The sequence below is a fragment of the Argentina anserina genome, chromosome 4, assembly GCF_933775445.1.
Source record: "Argentina anserina chromosome 4, drPotAnse1.1, whole genome shotgun sequence".
NCBI classification, from domain to species: Eukaryota; Viridiplantae; Streptophyta; class Magnoliopsida; order Rosales; family Rosaceae; genus Argentina; species Argentina anserina.
In genome coordinates this window covers 13,007,325-13,033,887 of record NC_065875.1, presented here as the reverse complement: position 1 = coordinate 13,033,887, position 26,563 = coordinate 13,007,325, and the positions used below count along the sequence as shown (strand labels likewise).

Here is a 26,563-nt window from a genome sequence, read left to right as displayed (position 1 = left end):
ACCAAGAGGTCTTCTCAAATCCGCCATCATCTTCTCCAGCAAATCAACACCTCTCGCCTTCTTCTCCACCCCTGTCGCCGCGCCACCGCTAATTACCTCCTCCTTGGGCTTCTGTTCGTCAACTGCAGTAGTTCTAGGTGTGATTGGTTTTTCTGCCACACTCAGACTCTTGTGCACCACTTTGGCCTTCACAAACAATGTGGGCCGCCGCCGCCGCCTCACCTTATCCCCCTCACCCTCCTCCTTGTAACCCAGACCCTTATTCTTCGGCCTCAACTCCGCCTCAATCGGATTCACAATCCCTTCCTCGTTCTTCCCCAACCCGCCGCCGCTGTACCCCATCTTTGCCAGCAACTTCATGCCGATGCCCTTCGTGTGTTTCTCGAACTTTCCCAGATCAAGATCCCCGCCGGGTTTCACGGCGAGGTTGGTGGATGAAGCAAGGGCGTGGTCTCGCCGCCTGCGTTTTCTGGAGACGACGTCGTGGTGGTCGGAGGAAGGAGAGGCCGCAGCGAAGACGCGTTTTCTGAAACTTGAATCCATTGCGATTTTCAGATTGAAAATTCAGATTAAATCGAGGAACCCTAGAATTTAGAGAAACAGAGAGGTGGAGAAGAAGAGTGAGAGAAAATGGAGACGCCGACGCGTATTTATAGATTGCGGAGAGTAACACCTACCTGATCCAGCACCGACCTTTACAAATAACGCGTGCCTTTAACGCGGTGGTAGTTGTTGGGCCCATTGGGCTTGTTGGACCGCTCGGGTTTCAAGGTTTAAATCCGAATTCGATTAGGAAAAGACCTTTATTTTTTTTCGGTCAATTGATTAGGAAAAGACCCCTTCCACTTCATATGCTTCACTGATTCTCAGTGATGTCTGGTTTTGAACTCATATTTTCATATTGGAAAGAGAAGTTTTAAATACACATTTATAATTTCTTGATACACATTTTTATTATTTAATAATTTAAATAATATTTTAGACGTATGTTGAATGATCAAAATAGTTTTATGTAATAATTCAGAAAATTAAAAATAAATTAAATTATCAAAACTAAGAATTTATTTTTAGAAACAATTAAAATAAGAAAATTTACAGGGAAATTTAAATTAGTATATATTTTGATGGAAAATTAAGTGTGAGATTCAAACAATCAATTCATTCCTTAATTTTCACCGAAAAATATCATTTCTATTTTTAGAGTCTCAAACAAGGTTCATGAAAAAAAATTATGATTTTTCATCCTTCATTAAATTTCATCTCCATACCTTCTTAACAAATAAATGTTTATCTTCTTCAAACAATCAATTCATCCATTTCTCTTATATATATATATATATATATTAATATACTAATCACTGTAAAAAGTAGCCGTGTATATCCAATAATGACATATTTTGTGATTTTTAATTCAAAGATATTTTAGGTTTTTTATGTGGTGTATTTAGTAAAAATATTGAAATGAAAATTGAAATAGGTAGTGTATTAAGTATGAGTGTGTATTAAAAGATTTGGGGTGTGTATTTAAAATCTCTACAGGAAAATGAAAAATTGAGAAAATTAAGCAGTAAAATTGTACTTCAGTATTTGATATGACAAGAACAATCATTGATCGAAAGTAATTCATTCCCTCATAGAATATTGGGTTTTCCTACACCCGTCGATCATCATTCGAACAACTCCACAAACCAATTAATTCATCTATTTTTATGAAAAATAGGATCAAGTTGGTAATACAAGGTGTGTCAAGAATATAGAATGACTTTACCAAGTGATAATCTAACAGGAGATCTTGGTGACGTGAAGTAACCAAGTAGCTAACAGATCATCATTATACAAAGTCGATCAAGTATAGTGTCCTCTAGTCTTCGATCATCATCGTCTAACTCGCCCTTCTCTTTCTCAATACTGTAAATTAAAATGATGAAAAACTAGAGATAAACTGAACCTGCCTCCAAATGCCCATGACAGTAGCCTGTTTAAAATTACCAAAAGGGTGAAACCAGGAAATCAGGACTTTCCTAAAAAACACCCTTGCTTTTTTATCTAGATGAACATCAAACTCTATTGGCCAATGCACTAGTATAATGATCACCTGAAAGGCAGGGCATAATTGTGGAAACCCATCGTTACCGTTCAGGCACAGGGGTCATTAATCAATAGTATGGGGAAGGAGCTATAAGCAACTACAAATCCTGAAGCTGTTGTATCATCTATCCGTCACAGATGTTGAATTTGTTTCCGCATCGTCGTTCTCTTGACTTAACTGGCTGGTCAGAATTTCCAAGACATTATCTGGTGGACATTTATCTGCCGGATTCTTTGGAGATGTTTGACAGAAGCATTCTGGCCAAGAATTTGTATAGAAAGACTCGGGTGGGATGCGCTTGTGAGGGCCCCCGAGGTTTGTTTGTAGCATCACTTGCCTAACAGCTTCTTCAAAACCTGCTTTTTTCCCTTTCTCTCGATCAATGAAGATTGGAGCAAGGGATTTTCTATCAGGTCTAATTGTGGTACGGAATCCATAATAGAGGCGGTGCCCAAGGAGATTATTGGCAAAGTTGCTCGGTCCATCATATGTCGGCATAAAAATATCAGAGAGGAGACAAACCATGTAATCCACTGCAGACCCTAATAATCCCTGGGTGTTCTCTGGTATCTCATCTGAGTGCTCCACAGAACTGTGGTTCTCAAGGTGAGGGAACAAAGTACGGAATGGTTTCATGAATCTCTCCCCACCAAATAGCTCACCAGCAGCTAGGTATATCGTGGTAGAATTGTCAAATTCCATTGCACGTAAAATGAGACCAACCTGTATAAAAAAGGGACAAACTTTAGTATTTATGGAGAGGAAATGGCACCTATGGCCTGTTATCACAAAGTGGAAATCAAAACATCACAAGATAACATAGTATACATGATGTAATGATCTTGATGTCCACCATCAAAACAAGTTTCTGGACCGCATAGCCGAAAAAACATCAAGAAGAAAGACAATATCACCTCTTCTGGAGTTAATGGGCATTTTCCAATTGCTCTCCTTTCCTTATACACGAGCTTCTTTGGTGCAAAATTTTCTTTTCGATACTTCTTCAAAATTTCTTGCTCTTTTGGGTTAAAGATATCAAAGCACCTGCAGAACCATCATACCCAATGGTATGCTGTTGTCAGAACCATAATATCTCAACATATGAATCTCATTTATGAAACTGGGGAAAAAAAATCCCTCGTCTGGATATGCAGGCTAAATAGTTGGAATGATGCATAGGGAAATAGCCTAGTCAGTCTATTAATGAATACTAAAAACTAGTGTAAATGAGTTAACAATGAAGGTAGAAGACCTGTTTGGTCAATTCTTGAACCAAAAACTTACCCAGCAAATGCCAGCATATCCATCTCAAAACGAAGATGTATAGACATGAAGTGACCTTGTGCACGGAGCTTATCAACTATTGATTGACTCAACTTCATAATATTTGGCTTAAATATCAGAGCATGATAGTTAACCCTGCACCGCAGCCGTTGGTACTCGGCATTGTCAATTTCTTCAGCCAAACGATGTGAAAAGGGAGTTAGATAGATAGCCCCATGCTCCTTCATTTTTTGAAGAGCTTCTGTTGTGTACCAACTGATAGGAGCATCTCTAGGTGGTCGAAGCTGACACAAAGTTTAGAGAAAGAGAGAGTAAATACTTCACCTATTGACATTTCTAGTTGATTTCCAGTTGAAAAATGTAATGAGAACAAACATGGATTCTATACCTGTACAGCTTTAATCTGCTTGGTCTTCCCATTTTTGTGAGTTTCAGGTATCTTTTCGACAATTTTAACATCAAACCTTAATGACCTGATAAAATGCTCAACATCATAGATTCCCCGAAAACCACTGCACATGGTAAAGATAACATCACTGAGTCAAAATCATTAAATAATTTGTTCTGTTAATACAACAAGAATTAAACAAGAACAGAGTCGACGTGCTACTCACAATTCCTCAAAACAAAACTATTTCTTTCTGAAGCTATTTATTGTTTATGATGTTTAAGGAAGCTGAAGTGAGATATTCGTATGACTGTGAGAAAGGCATTCATGTAGTTATCTTGCAGCCTTAATTTTAATAATTTACCATTTACCAATTTTTAGCCAAGTTTTCGACATAAGCTGCAATGCTTAAATTATTTAGAGGAGAAAGTACAATGGTTTCATCCATCAGCTTCTTGTCCACCACTGGATATTAGACAAAGACAGCTAAGACATTGTACACATAGACCAAAGAGAACAAGTTTCAGACTTCAACAAGTTATGTTGTTAACCCATCTAATGAGCTTGTACATTCCCAAGACAGCAAAGTTAAAACCTCTTAATCTTCTATGTCCTATTTAAACCTGTAAGCACTCAGATCCAGAGAACTCAAGTAGAGGAATCAACCTGTGTCAACCTCTTACCCAAAAAATCTTATAGTTGGTCTGTCACTATTCAACTTCTCTTATACACGTCCCAAGAGAAGAGTGTCCTAAGCTCAACTACCGAATAAATTGGAGGCTTAGGCAATGGTCATAAAATCTTTATGTAAATGAAAGCTTCAATGACTTCATGCCTATGAGGAAATTTTATCTGATAAAAAAAAGTTCAACAAATTCCTCCCTGATCGCCAAACTATACAAACCAGTAACATAAGGAGGCCTACTCTATGGGATACATATATTATATAGTTTAGTGCCATTCACAGTTTTACATATCTCATCTCTCTTGGTTTAATGGCCTCAATGAGAAAATTACAAACTCGGAGTTCAAAACAATGTGCCAACTTAAACGAGATCCGTAATATTATTTGAGGGTTAAAGAACCAATGAAACATACCTGTCATCATGCCAAAATGAGTTTGCATCCAATTCGGGGAGCACAAGGGTAGCATTCATTATTCTTGCAGCGAGAACCGCATTACAGATCTAAACCATCCGAGTGAGGGACAGAAAATATTTGCTTGTAAGAACAGGAGTAAAATATAGAATAAAAGAAAATAGGGTAAAATGATTAGATACAAACCGCAGTACGTTGCTGATTTAGACCCCCATTACAGCGCACACGTATGTAGCCATTAGTCTCACTTGGTGGAGCTGCCACAAAAACCAGAAGCATAAGACACTTGTTAAAAATTTTTGTTAGAACAGACATCAGAAAAAAAAATGTCATACGAGGCCAATCCGATCGCGGGTCCGATGATGGTCTCCAGCCTCCAGAGTCGGCACTTCTCCAAAGTTCCTCCACATTGATCTACATATGCATGCTAAGAGAATAAACTATTTTGAAAATCTTAACCATCTTCCTTGTATCAGACTTTTGAGACACATTTGAACATGATTGGATAGACTTATAGAATAAATGTGACACCTACTTCAATTCTAAAGACTCTAACTGCAATTCTGTCTCCTTCGCCACAAAGTACACCGTAGTACCAAAGATCCTAATCAGCACTCACCTACTGCTTAAAACATGTTAAAACTTAAAACCGACTCCTAATTCCAATTACTCAATCACCAATCCAACTTTCCTATAACAGCATCGCATTAGAGTTCGTCCACGGGAACCGTAAAAACAGACGGCAATTCCGAAATCAAAGCTAACCTGAGAGCGGTAGGCAGATCCAGAAGCAGCGCCATTGGTGGAGGAGGAGGTAAAGAGCAAGGAAACGGTGCAGATCAAGAGGACAACGACGACGAGGAGTAGCTTGACAATCTTGGCCTTGACACTTCCTCCTCCGACTTGCTTCCCATGCTGCCGATTATACGGCCCCGCTCTGCGAATCAAATCAAATTCAAATCGTGATTCAGTTGGTTTTTTTATGCAGAAATGGTTAGAGCGGGAGTGAAGGTTTATAGCTACCTACCTTGGCATTGCTTGAGCTCTCACTCTTCAACTCCCACTTTGTTTTAATCTCGCTTGTCCTGAATCTTTCTCTTCCCAGAGTCTACCAAACTATATATAAACTCGGGTCGGTTCGGGTCGGGTCGGGTGAATCGGTATTTGATCCATTTCTCTGTCTTTTAATTCTGTTTCAATTGATTGAAATTTATTTTCTCTATGTCTGATCTGATTCATTTTTCTGTTGATGAATTAACTAAGGCATAAATGCCGATTTGCACTCTAAATTTGGCTGAAATTGTCAATTTGCATCCCGAACTTGCATTTGAGTCAATTTACCTCATAAACTTGGTAAAAACTGCCGATTTGCACCACATCCGTTAAATTTAACTGTTTATATCCAATTTTGCGTCACATGTCATGCATTTAAGGGGTAGTATTGTCATTATATATTTATATTTTTCTAAAAAAAATAAAAATATTCTTTACAATGAGGATTATTTTGTTAATCAAATTATTTATTTACATCTTTTTTTCTACCTACTTAACCCTATTTTGAATTATATATTCAATATACCCACCCATTCAAATATAGTGTGTTGTGTATAAATATATTTTTATATGTACACATTGTTGGAGGATGAACAAAACGAGAATAATAACGACGTAATAGAACAGAACGTAACCGTTTATTGATTGATAATGAGGCCAATATATAAGCATTACATAACCACAATCTCGTAGGATTCGGAGTCCTAATCTATTACAGAGATGCGAATCGATCTCTAACAGAAAACCTAATAAGGCTAAGACACACACAATGGTAGAATAGTAATTCTCTCGGAACACACATTTATTTTTAATTTTCAATGTATTTATTTATATTTTTTCTAATATTTTTTAACATACCATATCACATAAAATAATAAATATATAAATCAATAACATGTTTCGAAAAAATAAACATTGTAGCAAGTGTTCCTCTTAAGTAATTTTATTAATTTATTTCATTATTCAATATGAATAAATATATAATGACAATACTACCCCTTAAATGCATGACATGTGACGCAAAATTGGATAGAAACAGTTAAATTTGACAGATGGGGTACAAATCGGCAATTTTTACCAAGTTTAGGAGGTAAATTGACTCAAATACAAGTTCGGGGTGTAAATCGGCAATTTTTACCAAGTTTAGGAGGTAAATTGACCCAAATGCAAGTTCGCGGTGCAAATTGACAATTTCAGCCAAATTTGAGGTGCAAATTGGCATTTATGCCATTAACTAATTGTGATACCTACTAAATTTCTCTGATTTTATTTTTGTAAAAATAACTGTAATCTAGTTTAACCGGAAGACTCAGCACCACACTTGGTTCATTTTATTATATTTATTAATAGTAAATTTTTTACAAACGAGATAGACATTATGTCAAAACTTTGAGTTGCAAATAAACAACGACAATGATCTTTGTAAGAGTCTTTTATGACATATTCTCCCATTCGATTTGAGTTTGACTCGGCTCAACCTCAACCTCAACTTCAACTTCAAATATAAGCGCATATACGGTTTTCTATAGGGTGTGCGAGTTCTATCAACATCTGGTGGCGGCTTATCATGGTCTACCGAACATGATTTCTTTCATTCCTCACAATCAGCGCCTCACACAAATAAGATTTCGAATCAAAAGGAAGTTCATCATAATTGGAGCAACCTAACAAATTTATACCCATCACTATGCTTATCGAAATACAAATAAGGATCAAAGTGTATGATAACGGTCACCGAGATAAAAGAAAATGCATCTCTAATTCTCTATACTCAATCATGTTCTCATAGGAAATCCTTACAAATGTGCTATCCTCTATTTTTTTTTCCGGAGAATGAGTGCTGTACTCTATTTGGGAGCCAATTTCCCTAGAATAAAATTGTCTTATGACATGATACTCACTAGTTAATTAGTAGTTACTAACCTACTTAATTAGCTTAGCCAAGCAATTACACTAGTAAACTATGTTGGACCCAAAACTAGCTCCACATTACCCGTTTTGGACCCATACCCGAAATCATACAGACCATTTGCGACTTGGAAGCAGCGCTATAAACTCAGTCGCCAATCACACCGCCTCTGTTGCCTTTCAAACAAGAAGAACCAAACCAGAGACGGCTCCGGTGCTCAGGCCACTACCTAACCCCGGATCCAGTATAGCGAGAAATGGCTTCTCTGCTGCAGAAGATCGAGACGGACGAGTCGGTGCTACTAAGAGTGACGCATTCCAACCTCAAAACCTTCTCGGCGGAAATCCGATTCTCTCTTCAGAGCTCCGTCGAGGCCGTCAAAGACAAGCTCTGGCGCAAATGCGGCACCTCCGTCAATTCCATGTCTCTTCATCTCTACGATGACGCCAACACCAAGCTCGCCGATCTCGACGACAATTCCAGACCTCTCGGCTTCTATTCCCCTCTCGACGGGTCAGGACTCGTTCTGTTTACTTCTGATTATGATTTCGGTATGATTGGATTTCTGATTTGTGTGAGTGACTGTTGATTTCAAAGGTTCCGGCTACATGTTATAGACCTGGACCCGTCGTCGGTGACCTCTGGCGGGTGGCTGGAGGACACGTCGTTGGTGGAGAAGTATACTATTTCACAGGAAGCTTATGAGAAGCGCGATGGTAAATTTTCGTCAAATTTGAAACTACATGTATTTTTGTTACTCTGTTTCTGTGAGTAAATTTTAACTGCACATCGTTTTCGGAGTACTGTGTGTTCATTTTAGGATGTGTTTAGGTGATGCAACTTTTGTTTCGAGACTATGTGGACAAAGTAGTACGAGTCTTTTTAGTTGTATTGTTTTGTAAGGCATTCTTTGCGCTGTGATTCAGGCACTTTTAGAAAGTTTAAGGACAGATTGGGGTCTAAGAATACATCAGCTCCTGATAACAAGGTAAGCGTCTGTCGTTCTATCTCTTTGATATGTATATGGGATGTATAATGAGTTTAACCGTAACTGTTGCCATCGCCCTTGGCTCACTATGATTCAAAACGATAGAACTTAATTTTCAGTCGGCCTTGCATGATGTAATAAATTTTTCTTTAACTTTTTTGTAGATACCAGACAACTACATGGAAGACCTCTGTGCGAATATCAAGGTCAGTCAACTTCTCTTTTTAATTTTCTCTATTTCTTTTCCATTTGCAGTTCCTGACAGATTTCGAAATATCACGAAAGAATTTAGGTCCTTGGAAAGATACATGTGATAGTTTAGAAAATGATTAAGAAAGACCAAACAAAAAGTGATGTAAAGAATAGCATGCACTCAACAGAAGCTAGAAACCATGTTTCGGATTAGCATAATACTGTTGCTGTCTCTTACTCAGACCAATATAGACTTGTTCGTATCAGCATGATCTATGTGGTGTCATGACAGTATCAGCATGATCTATGTGGTGTCATGACATTGCTTCCTTAAGCTGTATTGTTCAATGGTGGTGAAGCGAAAACATTGTTTACTTTTCAACCTTCTTATTTTCAAGCATAATTGTGGTTAGTGGGGTCATGCTCAAGATATAGTAGCCATTTTCTTCAGTGTATGAATACAACGATCTTTTTTATTCAAACATTGTAAACACAGTTTTATTTGTTTTTAATAATTTATAAATTTTAAATATTGTAGGTAGGAGATAGATGTCAAGTTGAACCAGGGGATAAAAGAGGCATTGCTAAATTTGTTGGCCAAGCTGAATCTCTGGCTCCTGGTTTCTGGGTTGGAGTTCAATATGATGAACCATTGGGAAAGCATGATGGCATGTAAGTGAGCGTGAATTTGGTTCTCATTGGCCGATTTTATCAAATTTTTTATTCTTCATCCCCCCTGGTAGAAGTCATTACAAAGCTTAAATTGTTTACTATCTTAAGTGCATCAAATAATAGTAGGTAGAATGAGCTCGTAAATTACTTATTGTTCTTCATTTCCTCTATGTTTATGAGTTGAAGAACCTTATATGGACTGACGTACATGACTTCGTAATAATGCATTGATTAAAAAAGATGAGAAAGATGTAGCTCTTAATTTCTACTGGATCTGAAATGAATAATCTCTATTCCTATCCTTCAATACTAGACTTCTGGGTCCGGAGTTGAATCTTGTTCCCGCCGATGTTTTCAATATGGAGGAATTAGTGGCCAGCACTAAGTTTGAGTGAAAATTGAGCTGCTTTAATTTGTTATGTTGTGTTCTGAAGTGAAGACATTAAGACAACAGATGCCAATTACAAGTGCTTATCTTGTGATTGGCATTAGCCTAAAAAAATCTAAGCTACAAGCTAGAATATGAAATAAATATACTAGTACCCAATATCTCTGCAGTGTGTGAGTCCCAGTGTTTCTATTCTCATGAATTCATATAGAGGATAGATTTCTATCTGTAATGGTAAATTCTCAAACTCAACTCTTGGCATACCTGGTGAAAGTAGTACAGGATGTTAGTCTACTACTATAACTAGGAGTTTAACCGTTATGTTTTGCTTATAAAATGGAACATTTTCTCATATTAAAATTTTCTTCAAATGTGTAGGGGTGTTAAGTTCTGGCTGTGACTTTCCGAAAGGAAAGATATAGCCAGTCTGTAGATGTTCATGTCATGGAATTGTTCCTGGCATTGATAACTCTGGAGTATTCTTTACTTCAGATCTTTCATTTCTCCATCTCACACTCTTGAAATCAATGTCTGTAGTAGGAGATTTTTGGTATGCTATCAAATAATAATACTGATTGGTTGCATTTTACTATAGCATGACTGCATGAGTAGAGATTTTGAATTAATATCATCAAAATTGGCAATACATATTGGTTGAGAATCTTGAGACTCTTCCTTTTTATATCCCAGGGTGAAAGGAACTCGTTATTTCAATTGCCCTCCTCTTCATGGCGCAGTGGTTCGACCAGACAAAGTCAAGGTATGTATGCACTTATAACCTAGAAAAGAAATGTCGTACAGTTTTTTCTCTGTGTGCGTATTCTTTTCTATCATTTAAGAATATATGTGAATTATATTGTAGTTTGATTTGATTGGTTGCTTGATGAGGATATGAATGTGCCAGTTTTCCCTTTCATAAGATCTATTCACATTTTGGCTTATAATAATTCATGAAGAGAAGTATGGGGATAACCCTGATTTGTCATATCTTCCCATGTTGGTATTAAACAATAACTTTGTAATTTGTATCACAGTGTATGCAGTGTTTCTTTATTGTTAGCAGGTTCTGTAGTCTGTACTTACTGCATGATTTCAATATGGGTTTGAAATTTCAGGTCGGTGACTACCCAGAACGAGATCCCTTCGAGGAGGATGAAATTTGAGCAAATCTTTAGGAGAATACCCTTTGGACCAAAAAAAGTGGAGGAAATTTGCTACCGTTACTACTCACTGACCATTTTTAGGCAATCACCTCGCCCTTTCTTCCTTTATTACATGTGTTCAGGTTGTAATGCTCCGGCAAATGAAACCTTCCAAAGTGGTAAAGGTCGTTAAAATTGTTAAGGTGTTTCAGGGTCGAAATGGAATTGTAGGTATAAAGCTTTGCTTCCCTTACCTGTACTTTACATGCTTTTTATGTCAAGGGAAAAAGCAGTGAATTTAAGAATCAATGTTTTCAAGCTGAGATCATACTGAATTCCATTTGTCGCATCATAAGATTGTTTTATTGAACCACAATTATGTAACACACTGATTAATCTACTTGAGTATTGAAGAAGTAAGAGAGGAAATGGAGAAAAATAAAGATCAACAATGAAAGAAGTGTACACACAGTTAGTTACATGTATCATGCAGGTCTTCTTAGCTGACTTCTGTCTTTCTTTAGTATGGTAAGGAAAATGTGACAAGTTTCAGCAGTATATACATTTTTCAGTCCAAACAGATTCAATTAAAAATGACAAAAGCACACAGTTTTATTTCATTGTTGCATTGCATCTTACCTCTGTTTCCTCAATGAATCATTGAATTAATCCTTATCATTCCTGGATTCAACAACAATGTAGTGTTCAACTACGTACACATAATCACACAACTTACCATGATAATTAAAACTCCCAAGACTCATTAAACCACTAGCTTGGATATGAATCCACGACATACACTAACTAGGGGTTGTACTGTATAGATCTCTTCAAAGAACGTAAACTTTCAGACCTAATGCATTTTGGACTTGCACCCTGGCACCTCAAGTGGTCAACACTCCCATAGTTCCATAACAAGCTCCTTCAAGATTCGCATTCTTAAAATTAGCATTGCTCAGTTCGACATTCTCCAAGTTCGCCAATATCAGTGTAGCGGCCTCAAAATTAGCATCCTTCAGATCAGTATCATGCAGATCTATATAATTCAAGCTTTCTTTATAAAAGCTACAATGAATCAAACATGCACCTGTCAGGTTCCCGGAATCTAGCTCAGCCTCAAAAAATGAAGCATGACGGAGATTTGCCCTTATAAATTCAGAATGTCCTAGATAGGCATTGTCAAAGATGGCTCCCTCAGCATCGGCGTGGTTAAATTTCGCACCTCCAATTTCACAGTTTCTGAAACGAACACTCTTTAGACAAGCATGGCTGAAGCCTATAAATGACAAAAAGTCCAATTTAGATAGATCAAGGCCAGAAAGATTAACACCGTGAAACCTGATTCTCCTGTTGGCCTGTACACACTTGAATATGTCCGTACGCGTCAGTTCTGCACCCAAGCTTTGATCATCATTTTAAACAGCATGTATTCCATCTCTTACAGCCCGTCTTGGCTGCGGAGGTCCGCACCACTGTTTTGGTGCGGATTTCCATTTTTGCACCACTTTTCGATCGAATTTCCTCATCTCCACCGTCTAGTATCTAGATAATATTACGTAGATCATCTCTGCAAAATTTCAGCCAATTTGGTGATCGTTAAGACCCTCAAGATTGCGTTTTTCTGTTAAAAACATGAACGGTTCATGTTTGACAGAATTCAGTCCGCCCATTTGTTTTTCAATTTTGAGGACTTTAACGATCACCAAATTGTCTGAAATTTTGCAGAGATGATCTACACAATATTATCTAGATACTAGACGGTGGAGATGAGAAAATTCGACTGAAAAATAGTTCAAAAATGGAAATCCGCACCAAAACCATTGGTGCGGAACTCCTTATTTGAGAAAATCTGCCATCTCTAAGACCAGTTAGTTGATAGAAGTCTGCCTCCCTAAGAAGTTCCAAGTACTTGGAGCTTTCTAATGCAGGAACAACACCATCCCTTAACCAATTGAGGATGTGTCGAAAATGTTTGTTGTCCCTATCAATGAAAACACATCCAGTTTCAGGGTCCGGCCGGACACACAGTATGGCGTCCGCTGAACATTGCAGCAAACATTGAATTGGGCTCTTGTTGAGTTAAGGTTTCAAGAGTGGTGCAGAACTTTGTCCCTCCAATGTTGAGACGAACGAGAGAGGAAGCATCAGACTTCATTGTCATAATTATGTGATTAACTGAGAGTTTGATGAGAATATATAGCTTAGCGATTAGCGAAAACCTCAATATATAGGACTGGATTTCCTTTTCTTTAGACAACAGGAAAAGATAGGATGTACCTGAGGATCTATGAACTACATCATGTGCGGAACTAGGAATCCATAGGAATCCTGATTGAATCAATCCATACATATGATGATATAAATATATTAAGGCAGAACTTCTCACACAAACACAAAACACAAACCTAGCTAGTGTTGGAATGTAAACTAAGCCTATTATTGTTGGAGAATTTCTGGGTAAAAATGAATTGTGGAGATGGAACAAACCAAACAAACGTGTCTTTTGAGAACAAAAGGACACGACTTCTTGGTTTCAACTAAAGTGAATGAAGCTTTGCTACTGATTCGTCATACCCTTTCAAAGCATCACCAATTCTCTATATAAGGATGACAAACCCAAGCAGATGGTGAATCAATTTTCTCCTCTCTCTTCTTTTCTCAATATTTATGAGAAGCACAAAGTAGAATTTTCGAGGGATTCAATTGAAGTGCTTCGATTGAATTCGATAATTGTATCCTGCAAGACAGACGTCCAAAGATCTACAAGCACAAGTGTTGGGGCGAATTTTTGTTTTAGGAGATTGCAACAAGCAAGCCTCTATTAAAATCAACAAGTCAGTTTCTTTGTTTTCAATCTTTTTTATTTCAGTTTAATTGAAATTGATATTACTGTATTCATATAATTGAAATTGTGTTCTTCAAATTCATTTTATAGTTGTAATATTAATGTATTTATAGAATTGGAATTGGGTTCTTAAAACTCAATTTACTGCTGTAATTAGAAGTATAAATCAAAGGCTATTTTATACAACATCTGGTGTTGATTAAGTTGATTCCATTACTTACTGAATCTGTGTTCTAACAATTATAACTTAATCTAGTGTATTTGAGTCTAATCTGGAGTCTTCTGGTTATATTACTGTATATTATTGTGTCTTTGACTTTTATTAAGCTCTAGACTAATCATGTACTATCTTCTCAGCCCCTCATATATATATATATATATATATATATATAAGGTTGTGGCTTATGTATTGTTTTTGATTCAGTTAGTTGAATACAGCAGAACATCTCTTACTCCAGTATTCCTTGAGTGCTTGTGCGTGTGAGTGTGATTAGCTCCTTAGTTAGATTGTTTCTGTGATTGATTTGCTTGTGTGTATTATTGCTACTCTTCCATTTAGTTTCTACATTTGGTATCAGAGCAGGTACAGTCCGCACAGCAGGGAAGAGATCGATGGCAAATCGAGGTAACAATTTTCCTCAATGCCCAGTCGGGAAATTTGATGGGAAAGGCAACTTCCAGCATTGGAGATCACAGATGGAGCTCTTCTTCAAGATCATGGAGTACACAGAGGTGGTGATCAATGGATTTACAGATCCAGGAGACCAAGCAACTCTCACACAGGAACTTAGAGAAGAATTGATCCGAAACAGGAAGAAAGATTGCAGAGCCCTGATGTATATCTTTGGAGCAATTGAATCGGAGGTCTATGAGAAGATTACCCATGCTACCACATCAAAGGAGGCCTGGGATTGTCTGATTAATACTTATGTTGGGCGAGATAAAGTGAAGAAGGTGAGATTGCAGACTCTACGGCGGCAATTCGAGCTTCTTCAGATGGAGAAGAAAGAAAGCATCTCCGAGTACTTTGCGAGAACATTGGCTATTGTCAATCAAATGAAAGCCAATGGGGAGGACATCAAAGAGCTTCAGATTGTGGAGAAGATTCTTCGAACCTTGACGGATCGGTTTGAAGGAAAAGTCACAGCGATTGAGGAGTCACAAGACCTCAATACTATGACGGTGGATGATTTAATGAGTTCCTTGCAGGCGTATGAACAAAGGCTGAATGAGAAATCGGAGATGGTGATTGAAGAAGCATTACAGACTCAATTAAGCTTCAAAAAGGAGAAGAATTGGTCGCCCCATGGTGAGTCAAGCTCAACTAAGAGAAATCAGAATTTTAATTGCATGAGAAGTTCACATGGCAAGTTTGAAGCAAGAAGAGGAAGAGGCTTTCATTGGAGTCAAGGACGAGATAAATCGAATGTCCAGTGCTACAATTGTAATAGATATGGTCATTACAAGGATGAATGCAACCTGAGAAGGTCGGAGAACAAGAGATTTTATGCCAAGCTTGCAGAGGACAACAATTACAGTGAGGAGACTATGTTGATGGCTTTCAGTGCTTTCACTAATGGTGAACAAATTACATGGTATTTGGATACAAGTTGCAGTAATCATATGTCTGGTCATAAGGAGTTGTTTGTGGAGCTGAATGAGTCCATATAGTCAGAGATTACGTTTGGGAATGCTACAAGGATGCCGGCTAAGGTGAAAGGCAAGATTGCTATTCAGTTGAAGAATGGGATGTACAACACCATATCAGATGTGTATTATGTGCCTAGCTTGAATCACATTTTGCTGAGTGTGGGGCAATTATCAGAGAAAGGCTATGACATGAGGATTTACAGAGGAGTTTTCACTATCAAGGATTCTCGACGGAAGCTAATAGCACAAGTAACTATGACTCCTAATCGCTTATTTCCATTATTTTATGCAGTATGATAAGTTACCTTGCCTAGCTTCTATGTTAGATGGTGATAATTGGTTATGGCATATGCTTTATGGTCATTTAAATTTCAATAGTTTGAATGCTTTAGCTAGAAGAAGTTTAGTCTCTGGATTGCCTCATATTCATGTTCCAAACCAAGTTTGTGAGACTTGTGTTCTTGGAAAGAAGCATAGAGACACTTTTCCAAAAGGAGAAGCTCAAAGAGCTAAAAAGCCTCTGGAAATTATACACTCAAGACTTGTGTTCAGTTGAGATTCATTCATATGATGGCAGCAAATATTTTGTCACTTTTATCGACGACTTTAGTAGGAAGGCATGGGTGTATTTGTTGAAGAACAAGTCTGAGGCATGTGACACATTTAAGGAGTTCAAAGCTTATGTTGAAAAGCAAAGTGGTGAGCAGATAAAGGTGCTGAGAACTGATCGAGGTTCAGAATACATTGTATGTGATGAATTCTTGAAGAAGAATGGTATTAAGCACCAATTGACAGACAGGTACACACCTCAACAAAACGGAGTGGTAGATAGAAAAAACAGAGCCATTATGGATATGGTGAGATGCATGCTGAAATTTAAAAATTTGCCCAAAGAGTTTTGGGCGGAAGCCATCTCTTGTGTCGTGTATATCTTGAACAGGTCTCCCAGTAGAAGCATCGATGGAGTTACTCTATATGAAATGTGGAGTGGTAAGAAGCCGAATATTCAGCATATGAGAGTGTTCGGATGCATCGCATTTGCTCATATTCCAGATAAGATAAGGAAGAAGCTTGATGATAAAGCTGAAAAGTGCATCTTTATCGGCTATAGCATGGTGACAAAGGGTACAAGCTTTACAATCCAGTGACAAAAAAGGTGGTTATTAGCCGAGACGTCACTTTTGATGAGCAAAGTGCGTGGAGTTGGAGTTCTAAGGAAAAAGGATCAGCCACATCTACTGCATTGAAGGGCAGACCAACCGCATCAATTCCATTGCAGGATGAGTTTATTGAAGATGGTGAGATAGTTGGTAATCCAGAAGCTCGGTCTCCAGCACAAGAAGGTGCAGAAGTTGATCCTCCAGTTGATGCACCAGCAAGGCCTCAACGTGATCGTCGCTTGCCACCATACTTGAAGGATTATGAGTTGAACACTAGAAGGAGACGCATATCAGATGGAGATACCACATCAGATGAAGATATTGTCAACTTTGCATTGTATGCTGATTGTGACCCCCTTACTTATGATGAAGCATGTCGACAACAACATTGGGTCAAGGCAATGGATGAGGAAATTCAAGCAATTGAAAAGAATGACACATGGGAGCTCACTTCACTTCTGGAAAGAAAAACAGCAATTGGAGTCAAATGGGTGTACAAGACCAAGTACAAGCCAAATGGAGATGTGGATCACTTCAAGGCGAGATTGGTAGCCAAAGGCTACAAGCAAAAACCAGGTATTGATTATCTTGAAGTTTTTGCTCCTGTTGCTAGGCTTGATACTGTTAGAATGGTTATTTCTCTTGCTGTACCGACAATTAAGAATTGTTTTCCCCTACTTGCTGCATCAAAAACCAAATCACAAGCTTCTGATAAAAACCGAGCAGTTCTAGTAAGATTTATAATATGAATACCTTTTCGCTTTGCATAGATATAAGGTGCTAATTGTTGGAAAATATATCAAATGGATGTTAAGTAGGCTTTCTTAAATGGAACTCTTGAGGAGGAAGTATATATTGAGCAGCCACTTGGTTATGTGAAAGAAGGCCATACAGAGAAGGTTTATAAGCTGAAAAAAGCTTTATATGGCCTTAAACAAGCTCCTAGAGCTTGGTACACCCGAATTGCTTCTTATTTTGTGGAGAATGAGTTCCGAAGATGTCCATATGAGCATACTTTATATGTGAAATCTGATATGCAAGGAAATGTTGTTATTGTGTGTTTGTATGTGGACGATCTTATTATTACAGGTAGCAATCCAAAGCTAGTTGCAGAAATCAAGGAGGCTTTGGCATCTCACTTTGAGATGACTGATATGGGGATGATGTCTTAATTTCTTGGCATTGAAGTGGTGCAAACTGAGAAGGGAATTTTTATTTCACAAAGAAACTATGCTGGAGAGATTCTCAAGAAGTTTAAGATGGAGTCTTGCAATACAATCTTAACTCCTGTTGAACAGAGATTGAAATTGAAAAAAGATGATAGTGGAGAGTTGGTGAATCCCACATGGTATAAGCAAACTATTGGGAGTTTGCGTTATTTGACTGCTACTAGACCTGACATCATATTTGGAGTTAATTTGATCAGCCGATTCATGGAGGCTCCTCGTCAATCACATATGCAGGTAGCAAAAAGAATATTGAGATATGTTAAAGGAACTCAAAGTGATGGAATTTTCTATGCTGCTAATTGTCCAATTGAACTTGTTGGTTATACAGATAGTGATTGGGCAGGAGATGAGAAATCAAAGAGCACCTCAGGTTATGCTTTTGATATTGGTTCAGGGGTTATTTGTTGGTCATCAAAGAAGCAGCAGGTGGTAGCTCTTTCATCAGCTGAAGCAGAGTATGTTGCAGCAAATAGGTGTGCAACTAAAGCTATTTGGCTGCGTCAGATTCTTGCAAATTTGCACCAAGAGCAGAAAGGGCCTACTACAATTTTCTGTGACAATAACTCAGCAATATCATTGTCAAAGAATCCAGTTTTTCATGAGAGGACAAAGCATATTCATGCTAAGCACCACTATATTCGAGATTTGGTGAAGAAGAAAGAGGTAGCAATCCACTATTGTCCATCTGGAGAACAAGTAGCTGATATATTCACAAAACCTGTCAAAACAAATACTTTCTTGAAGTTAAAGGAGCTAATGGGAATGATGAAGTTTGAAGAACTTGGCTTGGTTTAAGGGAGGCAATGTTGGAATGTAAACCAAGCCTATTATAACTTAATCTAGTGTATTTGAGTCTAATCTGGAGTCTTCTAGTTGTATTACTGTATATTATTGTGTCTTTGACTTTTATTAAGCTCTAGACTAATCGTGTACTATCTTCTCAACTCCTCACATATATATATATATATATATATAAGGCTGTGGCTTATGTATTGTTTTTGATTCAGTTAGTTGAATACAGCAGAACATCTCTTGCTCCAGTATTCCTTGAGTGCTTGTGCGTGTGAGTGTGATTAGCTCCTTAGTTAGATTGTTTCTGTGATTGATTTGCTTGTGTGTATTATTGCTGCTCTTCCATTTATTTCTACAGCTAGCCGCAATCTTTACTCCCTGCTTTAATTTGCTGCCGTTAAATTGACAATGCAGTGGTCGGACATATGCAATCGACTCAGGGGTCTAAGTGCCAGCAAATACCTATGTTTTTGTTTCTCTCCCGGGACGGCTGAGATTGAAGAAACACCGCCAAAGAAGGATTTGTTTTTGTATCTGACGATGCTTGGCCTTATATTGCGTCTAAATATTGATGAATTCTGCAATAAAAGCTGTGAAACGCCTTTGTTGTTTGAATGCTTGTATGAATATAAAGATGATGAACGTACAAAATTTTTCTTTTACGGAAAACCTACATTTGTGGGTTCGAAACTCTACATTAATCACTACACTGCTGATCCTGAGAACGTGGGTGATTCTTGTCCCGACTGTACGTGTAGTGACTTGCTGCTTGGATACTACTAATCCAGAGGGTCCATCTGTTCGCCAATGCGAGGGTTCCATTCCCGACCTTATGGGATTCGTCATCGAGAAAAAAACCTATGCTCTGAGAAGAACTTCCTCCAACGAGCCAGATAGCCACCATGCAGCTCATGACAATGAGTCGTTATGTCTTAAAGTTTTCGATTCTCTTCACCAATCTTGGAAAGAACTTCCTCATCTGACGTGCGTTTATTACAATATGTGGCCTGAGTTCTTTGTTCTGGGGCACAAGCTTGTTGTTAAAACTTAAAACTAAGTCGTAGTTCTACATGTTCAACACTCATGAAGAGACATGGGAGGATGGTCCAGAAGTTAAAATAGTAATATTATCCTATGAAGATCTAACTGAGGACATCCTGAATAACCTGATGCAGGCTGCTGTAGAATTCAATGGCTTTCTAATCAGTGTACCTCAATCTGGAAGAAGGCTCGCTGCTTATCGGTGGGATTCAGATGGAGTCCCCAGGCTGTATCGGTGTTTACATGAGCTTGATTGATGGGATAATCTTCCGTTATTTAGTTATTTACCCGCTAGTTTCATTACAATGGGTAAATTTGATGGTGGCGGGGTGTGGTTAGTGTATCTTGTAAACCCGGGTCTAACGCACGTAGCAGTGTTTCGAGTTTCCATCTCAAACGACTCTGCTGGGCTTAGTGCTGGCAATCCCATCCTCTCAGCTGAACTCGAGGCTGCAAAGTTCTATGAGCTGAGCTATGGCAATACAGATAGAATAATATCAGCTTTCGCCTTGTATCATCAGCCAAACGGCGAGGCCAAAAACCACATGTACAGGAGTCCTTAGTAGTTATTTGAATCTTCTCTCCTTACTGGCCTTTTAAGTTAAACTAGATGAAATCAAGAGAGATTAAAACCAAAATTGGCGTATATACTTGATATTCATTTATATATTACAAACTTATGGTGATGCTCTTATATAGAGATGATAGTACAACTATTCAACCAATATACAATTGAGAATTTATTGATGCATTGAACACATTGATAGTTTTGTCAATGGTAAAGATTTGTAGGCTTGTATGTCAAGGATTGTGTGATATTGTGCTTGTATGTCTAGGATTGTATGCTATGGTTGGTGTGACTTCTTGTTGGTGTACTATGTTGTTTCACATTAGATGCTCATCTTTAACATTCTCCCTCAAGTTGGCACATGCACATCAATCATGTCAAACTTGCTAAGTGAATCATAAAAATCTTTTCGGGAAACACGTTTTGTTAATATATCTGCTAGCTGCTCTTGTGTGAGAACAAAAGGAAAACTGATGAGATTGACATCTAGCTTTTCTTTTATGAAGTGACGATCAACCTCTATATGTTTAGTGTGATCATGTTGTACTGGATTTTGTGAGATATCAATTGCTGCCCGGTTGTCACAATACAGTTTCATGGTACTTTTAATTTGACACCCAAATCAAGTAACAGGTTTCTCAGCCATAGTAACTCACACACACCATGCGCCATACCTATGTACTCAGCTTCCGCACTGGATCGTGCCACAACTATTTGTTTCTTGCTCTTCCATGTAACCAAATTTCATCCCACAAATGTGAAGTAACCTGATGTTGACCATCTGTTTGTGATATTTCCAACCCAATCTGCATATGTGAAGCCACATACTTAAAAGAATATTACTGTGTTTAGAAAACATCACTCATCTCCCCGGAGCTGACTTAAAGTACCTTAAAATTATCACAACACCATTCATGTGATCCTCACTCGGATTATGCATGAATTGACTTACCACACTTATTGCACATGCAGCATCTGGTCTAATATGAGTCAAGTAAATCAATCACCCAACTAGTCTCTGATAACGAGCTCGACCAGTAGGTATGTGATCTGGATATTTTGCTAAATGATGATTTTACTCAATAGGAGTGTCAACATGTGTGAAATCCAACATGCATGTCTCTACAAGTAGATCGAGGATGTACTTTCTCTGACACAAGTAGATCCATTCACTTCCCCTGGCTACCTCAATGCCTAAGAAGTACCTTAGTTCACCCAAGTCCTTCATCTCAACTTAGAGGCTAACTGTTTCTGTAATCTATCCATTTCCACAGTGTCATCGCCAATTATTACTATATCATCAACATAGATAATCAAGGTTGTAATATTTCATTATTGATGTTTTAGAAACAAAATATGATTTGAATTACTCTGCTTGTAACCAACATTCCGCATGAACTATGAGAATCTTCCAAACGAAGTACGAGGTGACTGTTTGAGGCCATATATGGATTTTCTTAATTTGCACACAAAGTTACTAGGTGATGCAGCTACATATCCAGGTGGAAGACTCATGTATACCTCCTCGGTTAACTCTCTATGAAGAAATGCGTTCTTGACATCAAATTGCCGAAGTGGCCAGTTTGAACTTGCAGCCAATGAGAGCAGGACCCGAATAGTATTCATTTTAGCAACATGAGCAAATGTCTCATCATAATCTATACCATATGTCTGAGTGAACCTCTTTGCTACAAGTCGTGCTTTATACCGGCTCAATGATCCATCGACATTATGTTTTACTGTAAACACCCAGCGACAATCTACATCCTTCTTTTCATCTGGTGGAGGAATAAGTTCCCATGTATTGTTCTTCTGCAACGCTTCCATCGCTTCTTCCATTGCTTTCCTCTATTTTGGGTCATCCAATGCATTATGCACTTTGTTAGGTACTGATACAATAGATATTTGATTCACAAATGATTCATATGACTTGGATAATCTTCTAGTGGACATATAATTGGCTACTTGATACTTAAATTTGGCTTGTAGAGTAGGTTCATATCTTTTAACTGACTGACCACGAGTAAACCTATTTGGTAACACATATTGACCACTGTTAGACTCACTACTACTGATATCAGTAGACAGACTAACCTCTTGAGTATGATCTTCAGTACTAGGGAGATGTGAGTCAGGGGTAGGAGTGATGACATGAGGGGCCGTTCTAGTACCTGGATGTTTGGAGGCTTGAAATTCGAATGTTCGTTGAGAGTTGATGAGTTAATAATTTCAACTGGATTCGTCAAAGTTTCACTCTCCTGAATGACTTCTTCTAATTTGTCATACTCTCCATGATATAGCTCTTCGAAATATGAATGCTCCCCTTGAAGAGTTGTATCAGAAGAGGTAAAATAGCTCATATCCTCAAAGAAAGTAACATTCATAATGACATAGTACTTTCTAATAGGAGGATGATAACACTTGTACCATTTCTGGTGTCCTCCATATCCAACAAACACACATTTGAGTGCCCAAGCATCCAACTTAGATCTTTGATTTTAAGGTACATGAAGAAAAGTAACACAACCAAAGACACGTGCAAGAAGATTGTGAAATGAAAATAAGGAAACATGGGATGCAAGTACCTAAAGGGAATTTTTCCTAACAGGACACTAGACGGAAGACGATCGATGAGGTGGGAAGATGCTAAGACAACATCGCCCCAAAGATATTTATGCATATGAGTACTAAAGAGAAGAGAGTGAGCCATATAAAGCAAATGTCGATTTTTCCTCTCTGACACTCCGTTTTTGTTCAGGTGTTTGTGGACATGTAGTTTGATGAATTATCCCATGAGATTTAAAAAAACTCTTGGAAAACATGATTAACATATTCTCCCCCGTTGTCTGAACGAAGAACTTTAATTGTACTATTATACTGTGTTTGAACAAGAGTACGAAAAGCAACAAAAGCTGAAAAAGCTTCATCTTTAGTTTTAAGAATGACAACCCATGACAATCTCGTACAATCATCAATAAACAACACAAAATTTCTCATATCCGACACAGTAGGTTCTCTAGAGGGCCCCCAAACATCAGAGTGAATAATCTCAAAATGAATGACACTTTTATTAGAAATACTAGGAGAATAAGTAGTACGGTGACTTTTGGCCAAAACACATGTTTCACAACATAAAACTGACTCATCCACACCAATAAACAATGTATGCATGGATTTCTTTATAAGACTAAAATATGAATACTCTAAACGACGATGTCATAACCAAACTTCACCTAGCTTATCATATGTCAATGTCATGGCAGCACGAGACTGTGCTCCTGGTTTCTCTCATGCGTATGTTTGATTCAGATGGAACAACTTACCCATCAGATACCCCCTGGTGAGAAGATCCTGAAAGATCACATACATGGGATAAAATGTCACAAAGCATTTAGATTCAGTATTCAACTGTGGAACATATATCAAATGATGAGATAAGTCCGGCACATATAACACATTAAGAAGCTCTATTGTGGGAGTGATACAGACTGACCCTTTTCCTAAAATTGGAAAAGCCTCACCATTGGCATTAGTAACATAGGATACTGATGGGGGAGATAATTTAGCAAAATAGGATTTATCATAAGTCATATGATCTGAAACACCAAAATCAATAATCCATGTATCAGAACCAACAAAGTTAGAAATATTTAAAGTCATACTAACCTTACCACGACTAGCTATAAAGGCTGTAGGAGTAGCTTCACCTACTATATGATGATCCTGACTGGTTACACCATAGAAATCTGATTCTTAGACCAACTGAACAACCGTTTTTGCCTTAGGACGATAACCATGCTTCTTCGGTTTGAGATGCGGGTACAGCTTCCAACAAGTCTCTCGAAAATGGCATGAATCATCACATTAAGAGCAATGAGGATGGGGACGATTCCCAAAGCCAGGTGGTGGTCCTTGCTGATGAATTGGAACTGAATTCGATTGTTGAAGAAGTGGTGCTAGAGATCTCGTTTGAATAGTAAGACTAGAAACTTCAACTTGTGCTTGGTTGAGACTTTCCTGTTGAGACTCATCCTTACAGATATATGTGAAAGTTGTAGTCAGGCTAGGGGGTTCTGCCATTCTGAGCAGATCTCCTGTAGCACTGTTATGCTTTGCATCAAGACCTCTAAGAAAATAGTGAACTCGCTCAAGCTTCTTTTCTTTCTAGTACCAAACAATATCATCCTGATTCTTGATCTTGCAAGGACGCTTCATATCAATCTCAGCTCAAATATTTTTCAGTTTGGTAAAATATTGTGCCACTGGCTGCCTATTTTGTTGCATTGCTGAAGCTGTGAATATTAACTCATGAACATGTATGAAATTAGACTCATTAGTGTATATGTCTTCCAATGTCTTCCAAATTGCCCGTGCAGTATCACATTGCTCCACAAGGTCTACTATCTCCTCATTCATGGCTTTATACAAGACTGACATTACAAGACCATCATCATCTTCCCACTTAGTGTAGGCATCAACATCATCTTCACTAGGGGCCTTCATTATTCAAGTTACATGCCTCATCTTGTGAATTCCTCAGAGATGAGCTGTCATGATTCTCTTCCATTTACAGAAATTGGTTCCATTGAGTTTGGCTCTCCTAAAGAAACTACTTTCAAAATTCTTGACAGATACTTCAAACTTCTGGATCTCATGGGATTTAGAGTTTTCAATTCCATTGCCCATCGTAAAATAATAAGTAAATGAGTAGCTATGTAGCGGAAATAAAACTAAACATAAGAATCAGCCTCAGGTGTATTTGCACTGTCAGTGGATCTTATCTGCCTCAGGTGTATTTACACCATCAGTAGAAACAATCTAGCATATACTCTACGTACTTTTGCTGGACTTTATGGCCAAAGCGGGTCGGTTTGTAAATGACGTCGGATTAATAATAGAGCGACGTCAGGTTAAGGATGAGTGATCGACGCGGATTGGGTTGTTGAAGATGACACCGGATTTATAAACGGAGTGACTCTGGACTGAAGAAGCCGAGCTTGAGACGCCGGTGGAGGAGGGACTAGGTGCTGGAGATGCGCAAAAGATGTCGGAATGGGAATGCCGAACTGGAGATGCGCTGCAGACTTGAGAGAGAGAGAGAGAGAGAGAGAGAGAGAGAGAGAGAGAGAGAGAGAGAGAGAGAGAGAGAGAGAGGACTATCGTTCTAGTAATATAATACGACGTTGATGGATTCCAACAGGTGACGATGATGAATTCTAATGACTGTATTTCTCAAACTCCAAGAAATTAGAAAAGAGAGACAAGAGACAAAGTCCTCTCGGATCTTTGCTCTGATACCAAGTTAAACTAGATGAAATCAAGAGAGATTAAAACTAGAATTGGTGTATATAGTTGATATTCAACTATCTATTACAAACTTATGGTGATGCTCTTATATAGAGATGATAGTACAACTATTCTACCAATATACAATTGAGAATTTATTGATGCATTGAACACATTGATAGTTTTGTCAATGGTAAAAATTTGTAGGCCTGTATGTCAAGTATTGTGTGATATTGTGCTTATATATCAAGGATTGTGTGCTATGGTTGGTGTGACTTCTTGTTGGTGTGTTGTGTTGTTTCATATTAACATGCTCATCTTTTAACACTTTATACATTTGTTTTTAATGGGGTTTAGAGTGCATCTTTGTCAGGAACCAATCTATTTAAGTAGAGGTATCATAATTATGGAAGCCGAAGACTGTCCCAATTCGAAAGTTGAATTGTTATCCCTCACTTTTATTGTGAACCAAGCACTCTCGTACCGGTTAGATTGAACCTCACCATCCATCTAATTTTTCCCATTGCCAAACCAATATATTACGCCCTCCTTATCTAATAAGATCTCTATGTATATTAGTTTTACAACTTGTAGGTGCCAAGGTTCTCATGCAAAGCACGCACAATGTTGACTCTTATTTCAGTTCCTGTCATTTAGCGATAAGTTTACTCATTTCCCTAACTTTTCAACAAACCGACCTTAGATCAGTTGGTAGAGCGGAGGACTGTAGTGGGTTAAATCGTCGGATATCCTTAGGTCACTGGTTCGAATCCGGTAGGTCGGATGTTT

The 26,563-nt window shown here is 38.1% G+C and overlaps 2 protein-coding genes, 1 non-coding gene and 1 pseudogene across 3 annotated transcripts; 2 read left to right on the top strand and 2 right to left on the bottom strand.

Annotated features, from left to right (window-relative positions):
- Positions 1 to 1,851: 1,851 nt before the first annotated feature.
- On the bottom strand, positions 1,852 to 5,938 carry LOC126790662 (O-fucosyltransferase 1-like). Its single transcript, XM_050516989.1, has 9 exons — positions 5,887 to 5,938; positions 5,625 to 5,796; positions 5,195 to 5,273; positions 5,046 to 5,116; positions 4,860 to 4,948; positions 3,762 to 3,885; positions 3,374 to 3,657; positions 3,004 to 3,133; positions 1,852 to 2,812 (listed from the first exon to the last, which is right to left on the bottom strand). The coding sequence occupies exons 1-9, from the start codon at positions 5,892 to 5,894 to the stop codon at positions 2,210 to 2,212; spliced, it is 1,560 nt and encodes a 519-aa protein (XP_050372946.1). The 5' UTR covers positions 5,895 to 5,938; the 3' UTR covers positions 1,852 to 2,209.
- A 2,017-nt stretch (positions 5,939 to 7,955) lies between these two features.
- Positions 7,956 to 11,632, top strand: LOC126791237 (tubulin-folding cofactor B). Its single transcript, XM_050517660.1, has 7 exons — positions 7,956 to 8,334; positions 8,419 to 8,537; positions 8,748 to 8,809; positions 8,974 to 9,015; positions 9,540 to 9,673; positions 10,752 to 10,821; positions 11,177 to 11,632. Exons 1-7 carry the CDS (start codon positions 8,078 to 8,080, stop codon positions 11,222 to 11,224), a joined length of 732 nt encoding a protein of 243 aa, XP_050373617.1. The 5' UTR covers positions 7,956 to 8,077; the 3' UTR covers positions 11,225 to 11,632.
- A 455-nt stretch (positions 11,633 to 12,087) lies between these two features.
- Positions 12,088 to 13,358, bottom strand: LOC126792210 (FH protein interacting protein FIP2-like; annotated as a pseudogene).
- A 13,109-nt stretch (positions 13,359 to 26,467) lies between these two features.
- TRNAY-GUA (transfer RNA tyrosine (anticodon GUA)) lies at positions 26,468 to 26,558 on the top strand. Its single transcript is given in 2 exon segments — positions 26,468 to 26,504; positions 26,523 to 26,558. It is a non-coding gene; the product is annotated as a tRNA-Tyr (tRNA).
- The last annotated feature ends 5 nt before the right edge of the window (positions 26,559 to 26,563 follow it).

Coding starts and splice junctions, on each gene's coding strand:
- LOC126790662 (XM_050516989.1), bottom strand. Junction 4,949..5,045: donor TAAATCAGCAACGTACTGCG/GTTTGTATCTAA, acceptor CGGATGGTTTAG/ATCTGTAATGCGGTTCTCGC. Junction 2,813..3,003: donor GCCCATTAACTCCAGAAGAG/GTGATATTGTCT, acceptor TTTTTTATACAG/GTTGGTCTCATTTTACGTGC.
- LOC126791237 (XM_050517660.1), top strand. CDS start 8,078: ATGGCTTCTCTGCTGCAGAAGATCGAGACGGACGAGTCGGTGCTACTA. Junction 8,335..8,418: donor TTCTATTCCCCTCTCGACGG/GTCAGGACTCGT, acceptor TTGATTTCAAAG/GTTCCGGCTACATGTTATAG. Junction 10,822..11,176: donor TTCGACCAGACAAAGTCAAG/GTATGTATGCAC, acceptor TTGAAATTTCAG/GTCGGTGACTACCCAGAACG.